The 15,189-nt window shown below is 36.0% G+C and overlaps 1 protein-coding gene across 3 annotated transcripts in view; it reads right to left on the reverse strand.

Annotated features, from left to right (window-relative positions):
* LOC118830525 overlaps nt 1–15,189 on the reverse strand; it is a 70,317-nt gene that overhangs the window by 41,440 nt on the left and 13,688 nt on the right. For 2 of the 3 annotated variants that reach the window (XM_036737375.1, XM_036737377.1), the window contains exons 2-7: nt 14,853–14,966; nt 12,789–12,918; nt 10,241–10,334; nt 8,173–8,323; nt 7,878–8,037; nt 5,195–5,320 (exon numbers count right to left, since the gene is read on the reverse strand). In XM_036737375.1, coding sequence (XP_036593270.1) covers nt 5,195–5,320; nt 7,878–8,037; nt 8,173–8,323; nt 10,241–10,334; nt 12,789–12,918; nt 14,853–14,961 — 770 coding nt within the window. In that variant the 5' untranslated portion in view covers nt 14,962–14,966. Of the gene's footprint in view, nt 1–5,194; nt 5,321–7,877; nt 8,038–8,172; nt 8,324–10,240; nt 10,335–12,788; nt 12,919–14,478; nt 14,512–14,852; nt 14,967–15,189 lie in introns of those variants that run through there. The other variant, XM_036737376.1, reaches the window with a different exon arrangement.

Consider the following 15,189-nt stretch of genomic DNA (forward strand, 5'->3'; position numbering starts at 1 on the left):
ATTAGACTTAAGGAGGGAATAACATACACACTCAATTCTTACCCTACAGGCAAGTAAGGGGGAAGGGGATAAGAGAGAGGGGATGGTAGAAGGGAGGAGGTAATGAAAAGCAAACATTTTTGAAAAGGGCCAGGGTCAAGGGGATAAAATTGAATAAAGGGGGACAGGAAAGGATGGAGGGAAATATAGTCAGTCTTTCACAACATGATTGCTATGGATGTGTTTTGCATAACAATACATGTGTGGCCTACGTTGAATTGCTTGCCTTCTCAAGGAGGGTGGGTGGAGAGAAAGAAGGGAGAAAATTTGGAACTCAAAGTTCTAAAAACAAAATGCTCAAAAAAAAGTTTTTTTACATGCAACTGGGAAATAAGATATACAAGCAATGGGATATAGAAATCTATCTTGCCCTACAAGAAAGTAAGGGGGAAGGGGATAAGGGGGCGCGGGAAGAGTGGGGTGACAGAAGGGAGGGCAGATTGGGGAAAAGGGCAATCAGAATATGTGGGGTGGGGGGAAGGTAGAAATGGGGAGAAAATTTGTAACTCAAAATACTGTGAAAATCAACGTTGAAAACTAAAAAATATTAAATAAAGAAACAGAAAAAAAATTATAGTCCAAACATTTTTGTTTTCTGAGAAATTAAAAGACACAAATTGGAAGACAAAAACGCTAGCTTTGTAGATTCAGAATTATAAGGGTCATTATGTTCATCTAGCCTAACCTCTGACTTAACAAAGGAAATCCTTCTATACAATAGCCAACCCTACACTTGAACTCTTGAAAAGAACTATTTACACCAAATTATATTCCATTGTTTGATGACTGCTTCCAGGAAATTTTTCTCACACTGGATTCAAATGTGCCTCCTTCTAACTTTCAACCCTAGTCCTAATTCTGTCCAATGGAGCTACACAGAAAAAGTAAAACTCCTTATCCATATGGCTTCAAAAATCTGAAAACCAATAGAAAATATCTCTTCCCAATAAGTCTTTTCTCTAAACAGATCAATCAATAAACACTAAGTACCTTCTATGTGCCAGGCATTGTGCTAAGTACTGAAGATACAAAAAGAGCAAAAGATAGTCCCTGTCCTCAAAGAGCTCATAATCTAAAAGGGGAGATAACAAGCAAACAAATATATACAAACAAGCTACATACAGTCGTCTCAACTATTTCTTATACTATGGGAACACCCTCTTTTTAATAGTTTTTTTTTTTAAACTAAGTTTTTCCTAAGTGCAAGAAGTGGTCTGACCAGTGCAAGGCAGGTGTGCGTGTGCGTGTGTGCATCTATTATTTGCCTTCAGACATTTTGCTTCTATTGAAGCAGCCTGAAAGTGCATTAGTATTTCTGGTAGCAAAATCACATGGCTGACTTGATGAAAAAGTAAGTGTGGGGAAGACAGTAAATTTAGCCTCACTAATGGTGATTACAGAAAGGGAAAGGGGTGGGACTGGGCTCCACGATTCAAGACGCAGCAATACTATCACCAATTGACAGTGCTTCTTTCAAGAACTAAGCCCTTCTACCACTGAGGAATGGCAGAAAAAAATGGGGATGGGGTAAGGTCTTCAAATGTATTAACAGAGAAATGAAACAGAAGGGAGCTTTTTCCCTCTATAGCAAATTTCTGTGATCAGAGCAAGTAGTTAGTGTAAGATATAAGCTCTTTTGTGTTATCTTACTAGGCAATTTAATCTTATTTTTACCTAAAACTAGAACATGTGCAGAAATTTATACAACCTGCCTAAGACTCCTCTTAAGATGTTCTCTTTGTTTAAAAGGATTCTAAGAGCAGAATTTTTCCTGTGATCACTTTCTTACTGCTACCAATGTGAGATTCCATTACAACACCTTTTTGACTAAGAAACTTTGTGATATATAAGAATTCTGCAATAACTAGAAACTTTGTTATAATACTCTGAAATTAGTGTTACTTAAGGACTTTTTTACCAACTTAGTAAAGCTTTATGAACAAGGGTATAAATGCATGCAAGCCACTTAGGGCTCGCTTTGTAAATGTTCCTTAAGCAATGTGTGAATGTTATTTTGTTATTTGATTAATATCATCCTTGTCTAAAGTTTTGTTGCAATTAATAATGCTAACAAGAAGAATGGTTTGTGGCTTATTTTGTAAATGCCACCAAAGAAACATGGTATGACTAAAAGGTTAAGATTCCATATGCATCATGTTAAAAATCGACTAATGTATTTGTGTATCTACTGAAAAAGCCTATTAATTCCTTAAGTGACATCTCATCCTGCTAGTGAGGAAATTAATAATGGATGTATGTAAAGTGTAATACACTGGCTTCTGATGTGAATTTCTTAAAAATTGGCCATGGTTCAAATTTTGAGTTTGTAAAGATGATCAGGGTTATAAAAATTAGAAATGGTAAGTTAAAATTGTCACTTTTGTAGGAGTATGGACAGAAAGCTGGTTCCTACAAGAAGAGAAGAAGATGCTGAGATGTGGTGCCGGAGATGGCTGGAACAGAGACCAAAGACCAGAGGATTTCATTGACGATGTTCCTTGCCAGACAGCTGTTATGCAGGACTTTTTGAATGTTAAAGATACAATTGCATTTGTATTTCTTTTTGAGTCTATGTATCTATATTCATAAAGGGGACTTCCTCCTTTGATTTGTCAATGCATCTATCAGTCCTTCCTATGTTTACTTAAAAGGGGATAGTTAAGGGGAAGAATTCAGATGTATCTATAATGGTGAAGTGTCTACAAAAGAAAAAGGGGGAGGATTGACTGGAATACTGAAATAGCGAAATGCCCCTCTTCCTGGTATTGATTCAGAGGGGGTAGCAAAAACAATGATCAATATTTTCAAAAAATTTAACTCATTTAATAACGTATTTTTGACTATTTTCTAAATACTACCTTATATTCTTTGTTTGGTCATAATAATTTTTTTCTACCTTGTGTCCTTAGGATAATGAATGCTATGTTTAAGCCACTTAAAATTACAGAATAAAAAAGGGGTGGATGCGGAGAGCCAGATATATCCTGTTTAGGCCTCATTAGACCTCTGCGAAGTAGTCTCTTAGATCTTTGCACAGCAAGGTCAATTGAGAATGAGTCTATGCACGGCAAAGGCCAGTTTCAGAATAAGAAGACATGGCAAAGAAAACCCGCCTTCGTAGCTGATTATCTAAATGGGAGATGACAGAAATGTTTCAGTCTGGTTATCTATATGCAAGAGAACATAAATGTCTCAATTTGGTTAGCCTTGAGGAAAAACAGTGTCTCACTCCCAGGAACAAGGAGGTAAAAAACTTAACCAATGCTTTATTGTACTCTTCTTTGAAGTCAGGATGACTCAGAAATTAACCTGTATAAAATACTGTCAGTAATTCCATTAAAATTAGTCTATAGCCCAACTATACAACTTGCCTGGCCCCATGTCTTTTGTCTTTTTGTGTTTCATTACTCCATCCACACAATCGCATGGCTGTTCACACTACAGAAATGATCAACAAAAACAAAAGCTAGCTCTTTGAAGAAGAAGTTCTTAAACAATCCATATACAACTTATTTATGCTAAAAAAATACTTAAAAGCATAGATGTAGAAAGATTGGTTTTTTTTGGGGGGGGGGGACGGAAGGGGAGGTCAGTGCAAGGCAATCAGAGGTAAGTTCCTTTTCTAGGGTCACACAGATAACAAAGTGTCAAATGTCTGAGGCTGGATTTGAACTCATGTCCTCCTGACTCCAGGGCTGGTGTTCTATCCGCTGTGCCTGGTGCCCCCCAGAAGGATCTTTTTTATGAGAAAAGGAATATACATAAAACCCAAGGCTAGCATTATTTCAAATGGGGAAACACTAGAAGCTTTCACACTAAGGTAAGGATTTCTCTCCCCACAATTATTTTACGTAGTTTTAAGAACATATGAGAGCAATGAAAGAAATTAAAGGCATATTCCTCTGGTGAAAGGTGAAAGATAGAAAAGTACCATAATCACCAAAACAGCAGCATTTTTTTATAACAGCAAAAACACTGAAACAAAGTAGACGTCTGTCAATTAAGGAAATGGCTAAACTAACCATGGCATGAGGGAAATGAAGTATTTCTGTGCCATAAGAAATAATGAATGTGGTGACCACATAGAAGCATCATATAAATTTATACAAAGTCAAGTAGCAGCACCAGGAATACAAAAGACACAAAGATTACAACAATGTAAATGGAGAGTAGACGGTTATGAAAGCAGGGATGTGCTGAGGCCAGCTTCTATCGACTTATGAGTGCAGAATTGTTATTATTATTTAGTGAGAGAATTTATACTTTGGAAATCGGCAAACACTATAAATCAGGTGTTGATTTGTTGTTTTGATGACTGCCTCAACTTAAGGCAGGGATGGCTCATAGGTAGGGGAGGGACATACTGAGAAATGAATCAATAAAATAAAAGGTGATACAATGAATGAAAATAAAAAATTTTAAAAAGGTGAGTCAGAGAATGAATACTTAGAATGATGAACAGAGTCAAATATACAGAGATAATTTGGCAATGCAGATGTCATTAATCTCTGAAAGAACAGTTTCTGGAGAATGGTGAAAAGGGGTTGAGGAAATAGTGGGGAGTCTGGAAGTACAGGCATCAGATATAGATAGCTTTTTCAAATTTAGCAGTAAACAGCAGAATTAAGAAGATGGGACAGTACTTGGGAGGGAAAGAAGGGTCAAAGCTTTCTTAGCACCATGGAGAGCTAAGCATGTACATAGACATAAATAGGAAAAAAATCGATAGAGAAGGTGAGACTGAAGATGCAAAAAGAAAATGGCTGATGGAAGAAAGTCCTAGAAAGAAGGAATGTGACCAAGGGCACAGGGACAAATTAAACAACAATCAGGAATAGATGTACTGCTTCTTTTGTAACCAGAAGGAAACAAAGAATGGATTATTTTGAGACATTCTGAGGAACAAACTAGAGGTTTTAGATGCCCTCAGTTCTCTTCGCAGAGTACTGAGGAGGGGAAGCTATAGTTTGGAGGAAGAAAAGAAAAGGTTTGAAACAGCATGGGGAATGAGATAGTCAAAAATGGTAGAATAAAAAGATTGTCAAGTCACACTTGAAGCCTAGTTTGAGTTTAGGTAGCATAAATTTTAGAGGGTGATAGTCAGTCATACCCTATTCTAGTGAAGGGATCCCAACATGCAAAATTAGATACATACTGAGCAGGGTCCTTGTGAAGTGCTATTTCCCTGGCCACTCCCAACAACATAACAGCAGCACTTTTAGGCTTCTCTTTTTCTGCTCGACTTATAAATGAAGATACCAAATTGAAAACATCTGAATACCTAAGAAAAAAAGAATATGCTTAATTGATTGCATTTTTATATTTATATTAATTTATATTTAAATTACTCCCTTTATAAGATGATATGAGGATAATTGGATTTATCTTCAGGATCCGTGGCAACCGCCATTAAAATTGGTCAAAAAAAACCTGAAGATTGAGGAGAGCCACAGATGCTGGGTCAGTTGGTTCGCTTATGTGTAAATCCTTTTTTTCTTTTTAAATTTCCCTTATTTATTTATTTATTTTTTAACTTTAATTTATTTAGTATATTTAGTTTTCAGCATTGATTTTCACAAGAGTCTGAATTACAAATTTTCTCCCCATTTCTACCCTCCCCCCCACTCCAAGATGGCAACTATTCTGGTTCCCCTGTTCCCCAGTCAGCCCTCCCTTCTGTCACCCCACTCCCCTCCCACCCCCTTTCCCCTTCCTTTCTTGTAGGGCAAGATAAATTTCTATGCCCCATTGCCTGTGTATCTTATTTTCTAGTTGCATGCAAAAACTTTTTTTTTTTGTTTTTGAACATCTGTTTCTAAGACTTTGAGTTCCAAATTCTCTCTCTTATTCCCTTCTCACCCACCCTCCCTAAGAAGTCAAGCAATTCAACATAGGCCACATGCGTATCATTATGTATAACCCTTCCACAATACTCATGCTGTGAAAGACTAACTATATTTTGCTCCTTCCTAACCTATCCCCCTTTATCCAATTTTCTCCCTTGACCCTGTCCCTTTTCGAAAGTGTTTGTTTTTGATTACCTCCTCCCCATCTGCCCTCCCTTCTATCATCCCCCCCTTTTTATCTTCTTCCTCCTTCTTTCCTGTGGGGTAAGATATGCGGTTGAGTGGGTATGGTATTCCCTCCTCAGGTCAATCTGATGAGAGCAAGATTCACTCATTCCCCCTCACCTGCCTTCTCTTCTCTTCCTACAGAACTGCTTTTTCTTGCCACTTTTATACGAGATAATTTACCCCATTCTATCTCTCCCTTTCTCCCTCTCTCAATATATTCCTCTCTCATCCCTTAATTTGATTTTATTTCTTTTAGATATCATCCCTTCATCTTCAACTCACCCTGTGCCCCCCCATACACATACATACATACACCCACATATACATATATATACATACATGCTTATGTGTAAATCTATAATCCATATGAATAAATACATAAACTTAACTCAGTTGTCAAGGAGGAAAAATTTCATGTCATATTAGGCTTCTAAAAATTAAAGTCAGTATTTTCTACTTCCCTTTGAAAATAGTTGGCAGACAGTACAGGAGACAGAGAGCTAAAATAGTTTTCAAAAATTTATTGTGATGAATAGTCAAGTTCTTGTCCTCTCTGCTAGCTCATGTTTTAGGAGGTATCCTACATCAGACATATGTTTCAACCCAGAGTTTATAAAGGCATAAGAAATAGCAGGTGAAAATGTTGGCTGGACTAGAAGACAGAAGAGCCAAGTCTCATTCTCAGTACTGCTACTCATTAGCTACATGATCCTAGACCAATCTCTTAGCTTCTGAGTATGAATGCTCTCAACCCAAATGGGATTAGCAACAGTCCTACCTACTTTGTAAAATTTTGAGGATTAAAGAGACAATATTTCTAAAATGACAGGGTATTACTGCTAATAAAATCTGGACAATGAAGTTAGAAGTTATTTTCTTCTCTCAATATCTCCTACAAAATTGAAAGTTAGGAGACATCCAAAGGAATAAAATAGGAAAGCCACCTTTACTAAAATTATCACCTAGTTTTCCTGAATAAGACTTTGCCTGTCCTATCTAAACTGGTAAACAACTGTAATGCTTTTCCTCTGACTGTCATCATCCATCAGAATGGGATTGGATTCTTAATTTCTGGGTACCACATCATATCTAAAATCTCTCCTGGAACTCAACTGCTGAAAAAAAAAAAACTGGGATGGTCTACATATTCTCTTGGCTAGACTTTTACCATAAAAGTAGCTAATTAACTCTAAATTTAAACAATTTTGAAAAGCAGACAGCAAAAATTCTCAGAGAAAACAATTCAGTAAGGCATCAACCAGATTGTGCTTACAGTGCTAGGTTAACAGAGGGCTTTGTTGGATTATGAACAAAATTATCAGGAAAGCTGGTTTGACTTGCCATATTAATACATACTCTAAAAAATCTTATGTTCTTAACAAGGTAACTGCTATTGATACTCTATTTTCTTCTTTATTTCAGGTGAGCATTAAAATACTCCAGCCAGTTGCGAAAATGTCACAGAAAGACACTGTCTGGGAGTTATTATATCAATGATAATATGGAGATGCCAATATTCATTACATTTTCTTAAGAGTTTCTAGAATTCTACAAAATATGCACCAAGGAAAACTCTGAAAGGAATATATAATATACTTAGGATACAAAGTATCATTCAAGATCATAAGAAGAAAGAAAAAATGTTTTTTCACAGTCTTTACTTTGGGTACCACTGGGTCACTACAAGATAAGTACACACTACTAACAAGAGACAGATCTGGTCCTCAAATTTTAGTACACTGCTATCACTAATACTTTACCCACCTATATATAACCTCATTTTGAAGTTGGCTGCAGACACTGCATTTGCCAGCTGTCTGTTTTGAGGGACAGACACAGTCCTGAAGACCCAGAACAATCTCTCCAGAAAGATAGTTGTTATATTGTACAGAAAGCTCTCGAAGAAATTTAAACAGAAGCTCTCCTAAAATAAAATGGGAGGGTGGGGGGAAAAAAGTCTTTTATTCAGAAGGAAGAAAAAGTCATAGAAAATTATTTTAAGTCAGATAATAGAGGACTGTAATGACTTTAAAGCAACATAAAAATATCAATTGCTTACCCCCATGACGGAGATCTGTGTCTATCTCTGTGGGTTCCAGGTTAAAAATGACAAGAACACCAGTCAAAGTAAAATTTCGCTGATCCTTCCAAAATTTACTTTTGTTATGGGCGTTGCAATGACAAGAGGAAGAAGTTGTCCAATACTGACACTGTTTTTAAAAAAACGATATCTTCAACTTCCAAAAACAAGAAATCCCTCATATGTTACACAGTATCTTGACAGGTATACCTTAGTTCCAAAAGACAATAACATATTTTGGGGTATAAAAATCATTAACAGGGCAAGTGTGCTGAACAGTTTTTCCATTATAATAATGCAAGTGCACTGATCCATTTATACTCTATTGCCAGGAATAGGTGAGTGTCCTAGAACTACTAGTACTTCGGGAGTGGTGGGGTTGTAGCAATCCTGACACAGGGATCCAGGGAAGTGCTCCCATCTGCCAGCCAGTCATTTCCAACAATATAACTGACAGAATAGGGTTTCAAAGGAAGAACATTTCTCAAGTGTGCTAAAGCATTGTATATTTTGCAAAACTTAGCTCTTCAAGACAGCAAAAAACCCAGCGTTTTCCTGCAGACCTGGGACAACTTTCTTAGAAGCTATATTAACTGGAGTATGTATGTAAATGTTTTAAAATTTCTTTAACACTGCTACTGTAAAGTATGTTGACAGATTTTGCCTTCACCTTCATTACATAAGCCAGAAGCTGAATTTCATTCTAAGGTTTATCATGTTCCATGTTTTGGCCTGAGGAATATTCTAAGATCTTTGGAAAAAGGGTCTCCATTTTCACTCTATTTTCTTTCATTATGATGTACTTTTTAAAAAAATTTGTTGTTTTAAAGGCCATCCCTGGAATCAAATTCAATTCATCAAATTGAATGATCAAACAAATTCATCAAGGCTAGAGGGGAAAAGGATGTTATGAGATGTATTCATGAAAAGACAGGTAGAGTTTAGCTATGAAAGAGAGGCATTAACTGGCCCACAGAAGGTTCTAACTTATAATCATGGCCTCATTAAGATGGCTGATTTGACCAATTAAAATACACTTCTAAAGATAAAAGATACACAGTTATCTCTTCTACATCATGGGAGTTAGGGGTGCAGTGCCCTTGTGAAATGGAAAATCTGTATAAAATAATTTGGCCCTCTCTTTGTACCAGAGAAGAAGTCTGATTTTCTCCCTTTTTCTTTTATGGGATGTTTACAGTACCTTATTTTAAAATTTGGATTGATATACAATACTATACGTATATTTTATTCATTTCTAAGTTGCTAAGCTTTTTCTATGTTGTCTGTGGCTTCTACAAAACTCCCTCAAAATTCCCATTTCTTATGCCAATCCATGATACATTGAAATTGTGATGGGGAAGTTGTGATGTGGAAGGGATAACTGTACACACTGACTCAAAGTCAAGCAAAAAAGTTAACTAAGATTACTCCATTAAAAAAAAGAAACAACTAGATCCTCATTTAAATATGCATAAACCTTATGTTAATGAAACCACATAAAATATAGAAAAATAGTAAGAGGAAATACCTTTTTAAAAACAGAGTTATGTAATATTTCCATAGATATAGGAACACTTTTTATTTACAGATTACACTCCAACTTTAAGTCTCTGATAAACTCAAAAATCCAAAATAAGATTAGTAATAATTTGAGGAAAGGGAAAGTGAATCATGCTATCAGAAGAGTTTCTTTTAAATCTCCTTCATAAATGACTTAATGCTAATTCTGAGCTATTTTTTTCATGGAGAATTACTCCAAATTTCAGAAATTTTATGTGTATTTGGACAAATTGCTTACTAAATTATTCAAAGTGTGCAAATGACTAAATATTATTTAAATCATAAGGAAAAAGCTTCAGCAGTCCATTCTGATTTATCTAGGTAGACAGCCTTATAGAGGATTTATATAAAAGCTTTTATGAGACATATCATCAAGTTTTCCCACCACAACTCGTCTAAAAGTCTAATCACATAGAATACTCTAAGTATAACAGTCATTTCTATTTTTTCAGCACCTCAATCCTGATTTGACTTAATCTCACTTTACCTCTGATGCTAGTTTATCACAAACATAGCAGTAGCACTGACCACATACATCTGAATTTTGCTTAACAGGAATACATGTTTCACTCTCTGTTCGTCTGAAATAAAAATCAGAGTTAGTGATAAAAGTTATACAAGAAATACACCATATTGATTTGAATAAGTTATACTCTCCCCACTCATCCCAAATTTGGCATGTATAAAACCTAACCATAGTCTGTAATTATGATTATTAACAGAATGATAGTGGAAGCAAAGAGAACAATGATAAAACATCAACATCTTCACTGGAACTGAAATGTAAAAATGTTCTTTTCACAATAATTATAAATAGCTTTTTTGCAATGGATAATTACATATTTTTTCCTTTCAAAAGAAGTAAGTAATAAGATAGTAATGGAACAACTAATTGTCATTGATAAATTCAGGTCACTTAGGTCCAGGTCAACTGCAACCTTGGGTCTCAAAAGAACTGGCAGATTTTGGGGCAGCTAAGTGGCGCAGTGAGTAGAGCACTGGCCCCGGAGTCAGGAGGACCTGAGTTCAAATCCAGACTCAGACACTTGACACACTTACTAGCTGTATGACCTTGGGCAAGTCACTTAACCCCAATTGCCCTCCCCCACCAAAAAAACAAAACATTAAGAATTGGCAGATATGAATGCTAAGCCACCATCAGTGATTTGTGAAAGATCATAAATAACAGCAAGGTTCTGCAGGACTGGAGAAGAGCAACTACCCCATTTTCAAAAGAGAGCAAAGAATGAACATAACATGCAAACTATAGTTTAGTGAGCTTGCCTTGGATTCCTGGGAATATACTAAAGAAATGATTAAACTCAATTTTAACAGAACATCTGATAAAACATCTCATATTTAAGATGTGGGTGAGAGTAATTAGGTGCATATGGAAGTAGTTGGAAGGCCGGACTCAAAGAGGAGGCACTAATATTTTCTGATGGAGTACCTTAGGGGTCTGTGCTTGACCTCCTACCTGGCAGCATTTAATATTTTCACTAATGACTTGGATCAAAGAATAGACACACCTTCTTTTTCACATTTGTGAAGACCCAAATCTGGGAGACAGATAGTGATCCACAAAAGATCTTGACAGGCTAGCACATTAGGTTGAATCTAATAAAACTGCATAGGGATAAAACATCAAGACTTTACACTTAGATTAAAAAAAAAAACTTCACGAGTACAAGACAAGGGATAGTTAGACAGTAGTTTGTCTGAAAAAGATTCAAGGATTTTAGTGGACTACAAGTTCAAAATGAGCCGATATATGATAGATAAAAATGATGACATGATCTTTCATTTCATTAAGAGGCAGAACTTCCAGGAGTAAGGAGGGATATTCTCAGAGCTTAATGGGACAGAGTAGACATGTTCTATACTCTTTTATGGTCAGACCTTCTCTGGAATACTGTGTTCAATCTCAGACAACACAGCTTATAAAAGACAACAACAGGCTGGAGAACAATCAGGGGCAGCCAACCAGAATGGTGACGGCCCTTGAGTCCATGACATATGAAGGCTGTTTGTACTCTAGAGAGGAGAAGACTGGGAGGGAAGAAAAGAGGGAGTTATATTGTAGCTATCTTCAAGCACTTTAAAGGCTGTCTATGTGACAGAGGGATTAGACTTCTTATACTCAACTTTAGTGAGTAGAACAAGAAACAATAGGTAGAAGTTGCAAAGAGACGATTTTAGGTATGATGTCAGGAAAAACCTCCTTCCTAGTAATTAGTGCTGTCCCAAAGTCGGAGAGGCTGCCTTGGAAGATAGTATGTTCCCTGTCATTGTGGGTCTTTCAAGCAAAGGCTAGATCACTTAATCACTTATCTGGCATGTTGTAGGAGGCTACTGAGGTCTCTTCCAATTCAGAAACTGTGATTTTCCTGAGATCTCACTTGAGGGGTGTGGCTTTTAAAGAAGGCTTGAATTTATGCAGACAAATCTCATTACGACAATTTCTATATAAAAGATTCCTAGGACAAAGTTAATGGCTCACGCATTTCAAGCTATATGTGATATAACAAATGAATTTGGATAGATCCTAGAAGCTAAATGTAATAGGATAAATTCAATTAGTAGAAGCTTCACTTTTTTCATTTAGAAAGTTAGATAACAATAGTAAAAAAAAATGACACAAAAAGATCACAAAAGAAATAGGTAGCTTTGAGTTAAACACACTGGAATTGCTATTCTCCATAAGTTAAACTGTTTTGATTTATATCTCCAAAGTAAAGTTGACCCAGAAAGGAAAGGCAAGCTCAATTAGATTTTACCGTTTGCTACGATTTGAATGGTTCATTTGAGAATAGTTGAAATAAATAAACTCTGAAACATAAGTTTGAGTCAGTTAAGTGGGACATTTCATATTGAAATGGTCTACTAACGTGTACAAGTAAATGCGAATAAACTTTATGATACTTTATACGATGCCTTAATTAACTTGAAGACAAGATATTCATAAAGTCAGTCAGAATAAAAGTATTTTCCATTAAGAAAACACTTATCTATTGCTGCCAGGGGAAAAAACATACTCAAAGGGGTGTGTCATACAGTCATATCTTGCATGTGGCATCACCATCCCTTTTTTACAGAAAGTAACTACTAGTCCAGATTCCTCATCCACAGTCTCTTCAGATTTCTTTTCTTCTAGATCAGAGTTCTCTGAAAAAAGGTGAGGGAGAGAGAAGAGAGAGAAAGTAAGTATAACTTAATTTTTTTAATCAAAAGGATAAAATCTTGTTTTTTCTTTAAACTGATAAAATAAAAAAAGCCTACTAATCTAGGTTTATCTAGAGGAATATTCCAAATATGGGGTGAAAAAAAATATCCCAAACACCTAAAACTAAATAAATGATAGAAACTGAGTTCTGCTCTCAGAATCTGTAATAGTTATCATTACTTTAATAATTTATTCCTGCCCTTAGGTTTGGTTATGGCTTGATGGTTCATAGAAGTAGTTCTCTCATATAACGATAGATATAGATCAAAATTTTGCAATTAATTCAATATAAAGTGATCCCTCTATAGCTTTTTATTTTTTTTTTGCTACTTCCCCATCTCAACCAAAACGCCAAGTCAACATAGTATAAAACAGAGTACTGGCCTGGGACATTTGAGTCCATTATACTAGTTAGCTAGCTATGTAACTGAGTAAGTCACTTCGCAATACTTGTTTCCTCACCTGCAAAATGGGGTTTGACTAGATAATCTCTAATGACCAACAGTAAAATTCTTTGATTCATATTCTTATAGTCTAGGTTAACTCTCTCTTTGAGGTCATTTTTTGAATCCTTTTTCATCTAATCTAAAAAAATCAAGACCTGTCAACATAAAGGACTGCTTTTTACTCCAATTCCATAGCTATCAGTCTTAAATAACTCACACCTGGATTACTGCAATAATTTATATTCCTGTTGGTCTTTCCCCACTCAGTTTTCACTGCCTACACAGGAAGTGCTCCTAGAATAGTATTCCTGAAGGATCAGTTTTTATTATGTCACTTCACTGACTCTACAACATTCTTCAAGATCTTGATCAACCTAATTCCATTTTCCTTTCCTCCAGAGATTCCTCATGTTAGTCACACCAGTTTTCCAGTGCTCTTTCCTTTCCCAAAACAAAACAAACTAGCTTATTCCTGTTTCTGCTTAGAATATGCAATACTAACAGCCAGCATTTATATAGGACTTTAAGGTTTGTAAAATGCTTTACATGTTAGCTCCACTATTATCTTCATCTGCATTCTTCCTCTACTTTTTCTGTACCAATTAATAACCTTCCACTGTTTCAGTAATTCCATCCCCATAGGAAATGGCTGATCATGACTGTTTACTGCTCCATTTGAGGCCCTTGTTTATTGAGGAGCCTAGTGTAAAGGCCAGAAAACACTTTAGAGATGAACCAGAGGATGTGGAAACTGATACACAATATTTATCAATCTGAACTTGTTGGTAAGTTGCCAATAAAGGGGTTTTTCTGTGGTTTAATGTGTATGTTATGCCCAACTAATCTGTGTATGGCCTGACTTTAGGCAACAGTATCATAAAGGTTTATTGCTGGTATTACAATATTTATTTTTTCTTCCTACTCCACGCAAAATCATACTTAGTAGAGGAGATGCAATTGATATTGCTGATTGAGGACTTCACAAATTACTTAAACCTCAGGGAGACTAATTAATTTCATGTTTTATGAAGTCCACAAGTGTATCCAAACACAGACCCTCGTAACTGATTGGTCTCCTTATGTTCATTACAAGCCTACACTGAGGATCATAATTCAAAATTGGAAAAGATCTGAGGGGTCATCTGTCCAACCCCCTCATTTTACAGATGAAGAGGCTGAGGCCCAGATTTGTCAAAATGATTTATCCAAGGTCACACAGGGTTTAAATAGTAGTGCTGAGATTTGAACCCAGGTCTTCTGATTCCATAGCCAATATTCTTTCCCCTTCATCATGCTACTTCTCACTGTTTAGAATAAGCTGATATGGGGAAAGGGGCTGGAAAAGAAAACAAGAGAAAAGGCTGGTTTTGTGGCATGTTATCAGTGTACATTTAAATTTGAAAAAAATACTTTAAAAATACAGTACATACCAGAAGAGTCAATCACCACAACAGAATTCCCTACGGCAGTTTCAGTGTCTGTTTCATCATCACTAATCAAAATCACACTCTCTTCATTGGCTTCTTTTTCAGGTCCCATGGTATCTAATTCCAGAATAAGCACATCTGATTAAGGTTTGGATCAAAAGGAAGGATAGAGACTCAAAGAACAACTCTACAACTCTACCAACACAGAAGGCATTAGGGTCTCAAACAGGGCTACTCATTGTCTCTGGTACACATCATATGTTTTCCTAACTTTCTGCCTTTTGCTCATACCATGCACAATGCCTGGAAAGCATTTCCTTCATTTCTGTATGTTTAATTT

Source organism: Trichosurus vulpecula, chromosome 9 (assembly GCF_011100635.1).
Source record: "Trichosurus vulpecula isolate mTriVul1 chromosome 9, mTriVul1.pri, whole genome shotgun sequence".
Classification (NCBI taxonomy): Eukaryota; Metazoa; Chordata; class Mammalia; order Diprotodontia; family Phalangeridae; genus Trichosurus; species Trichosurus vulpecula.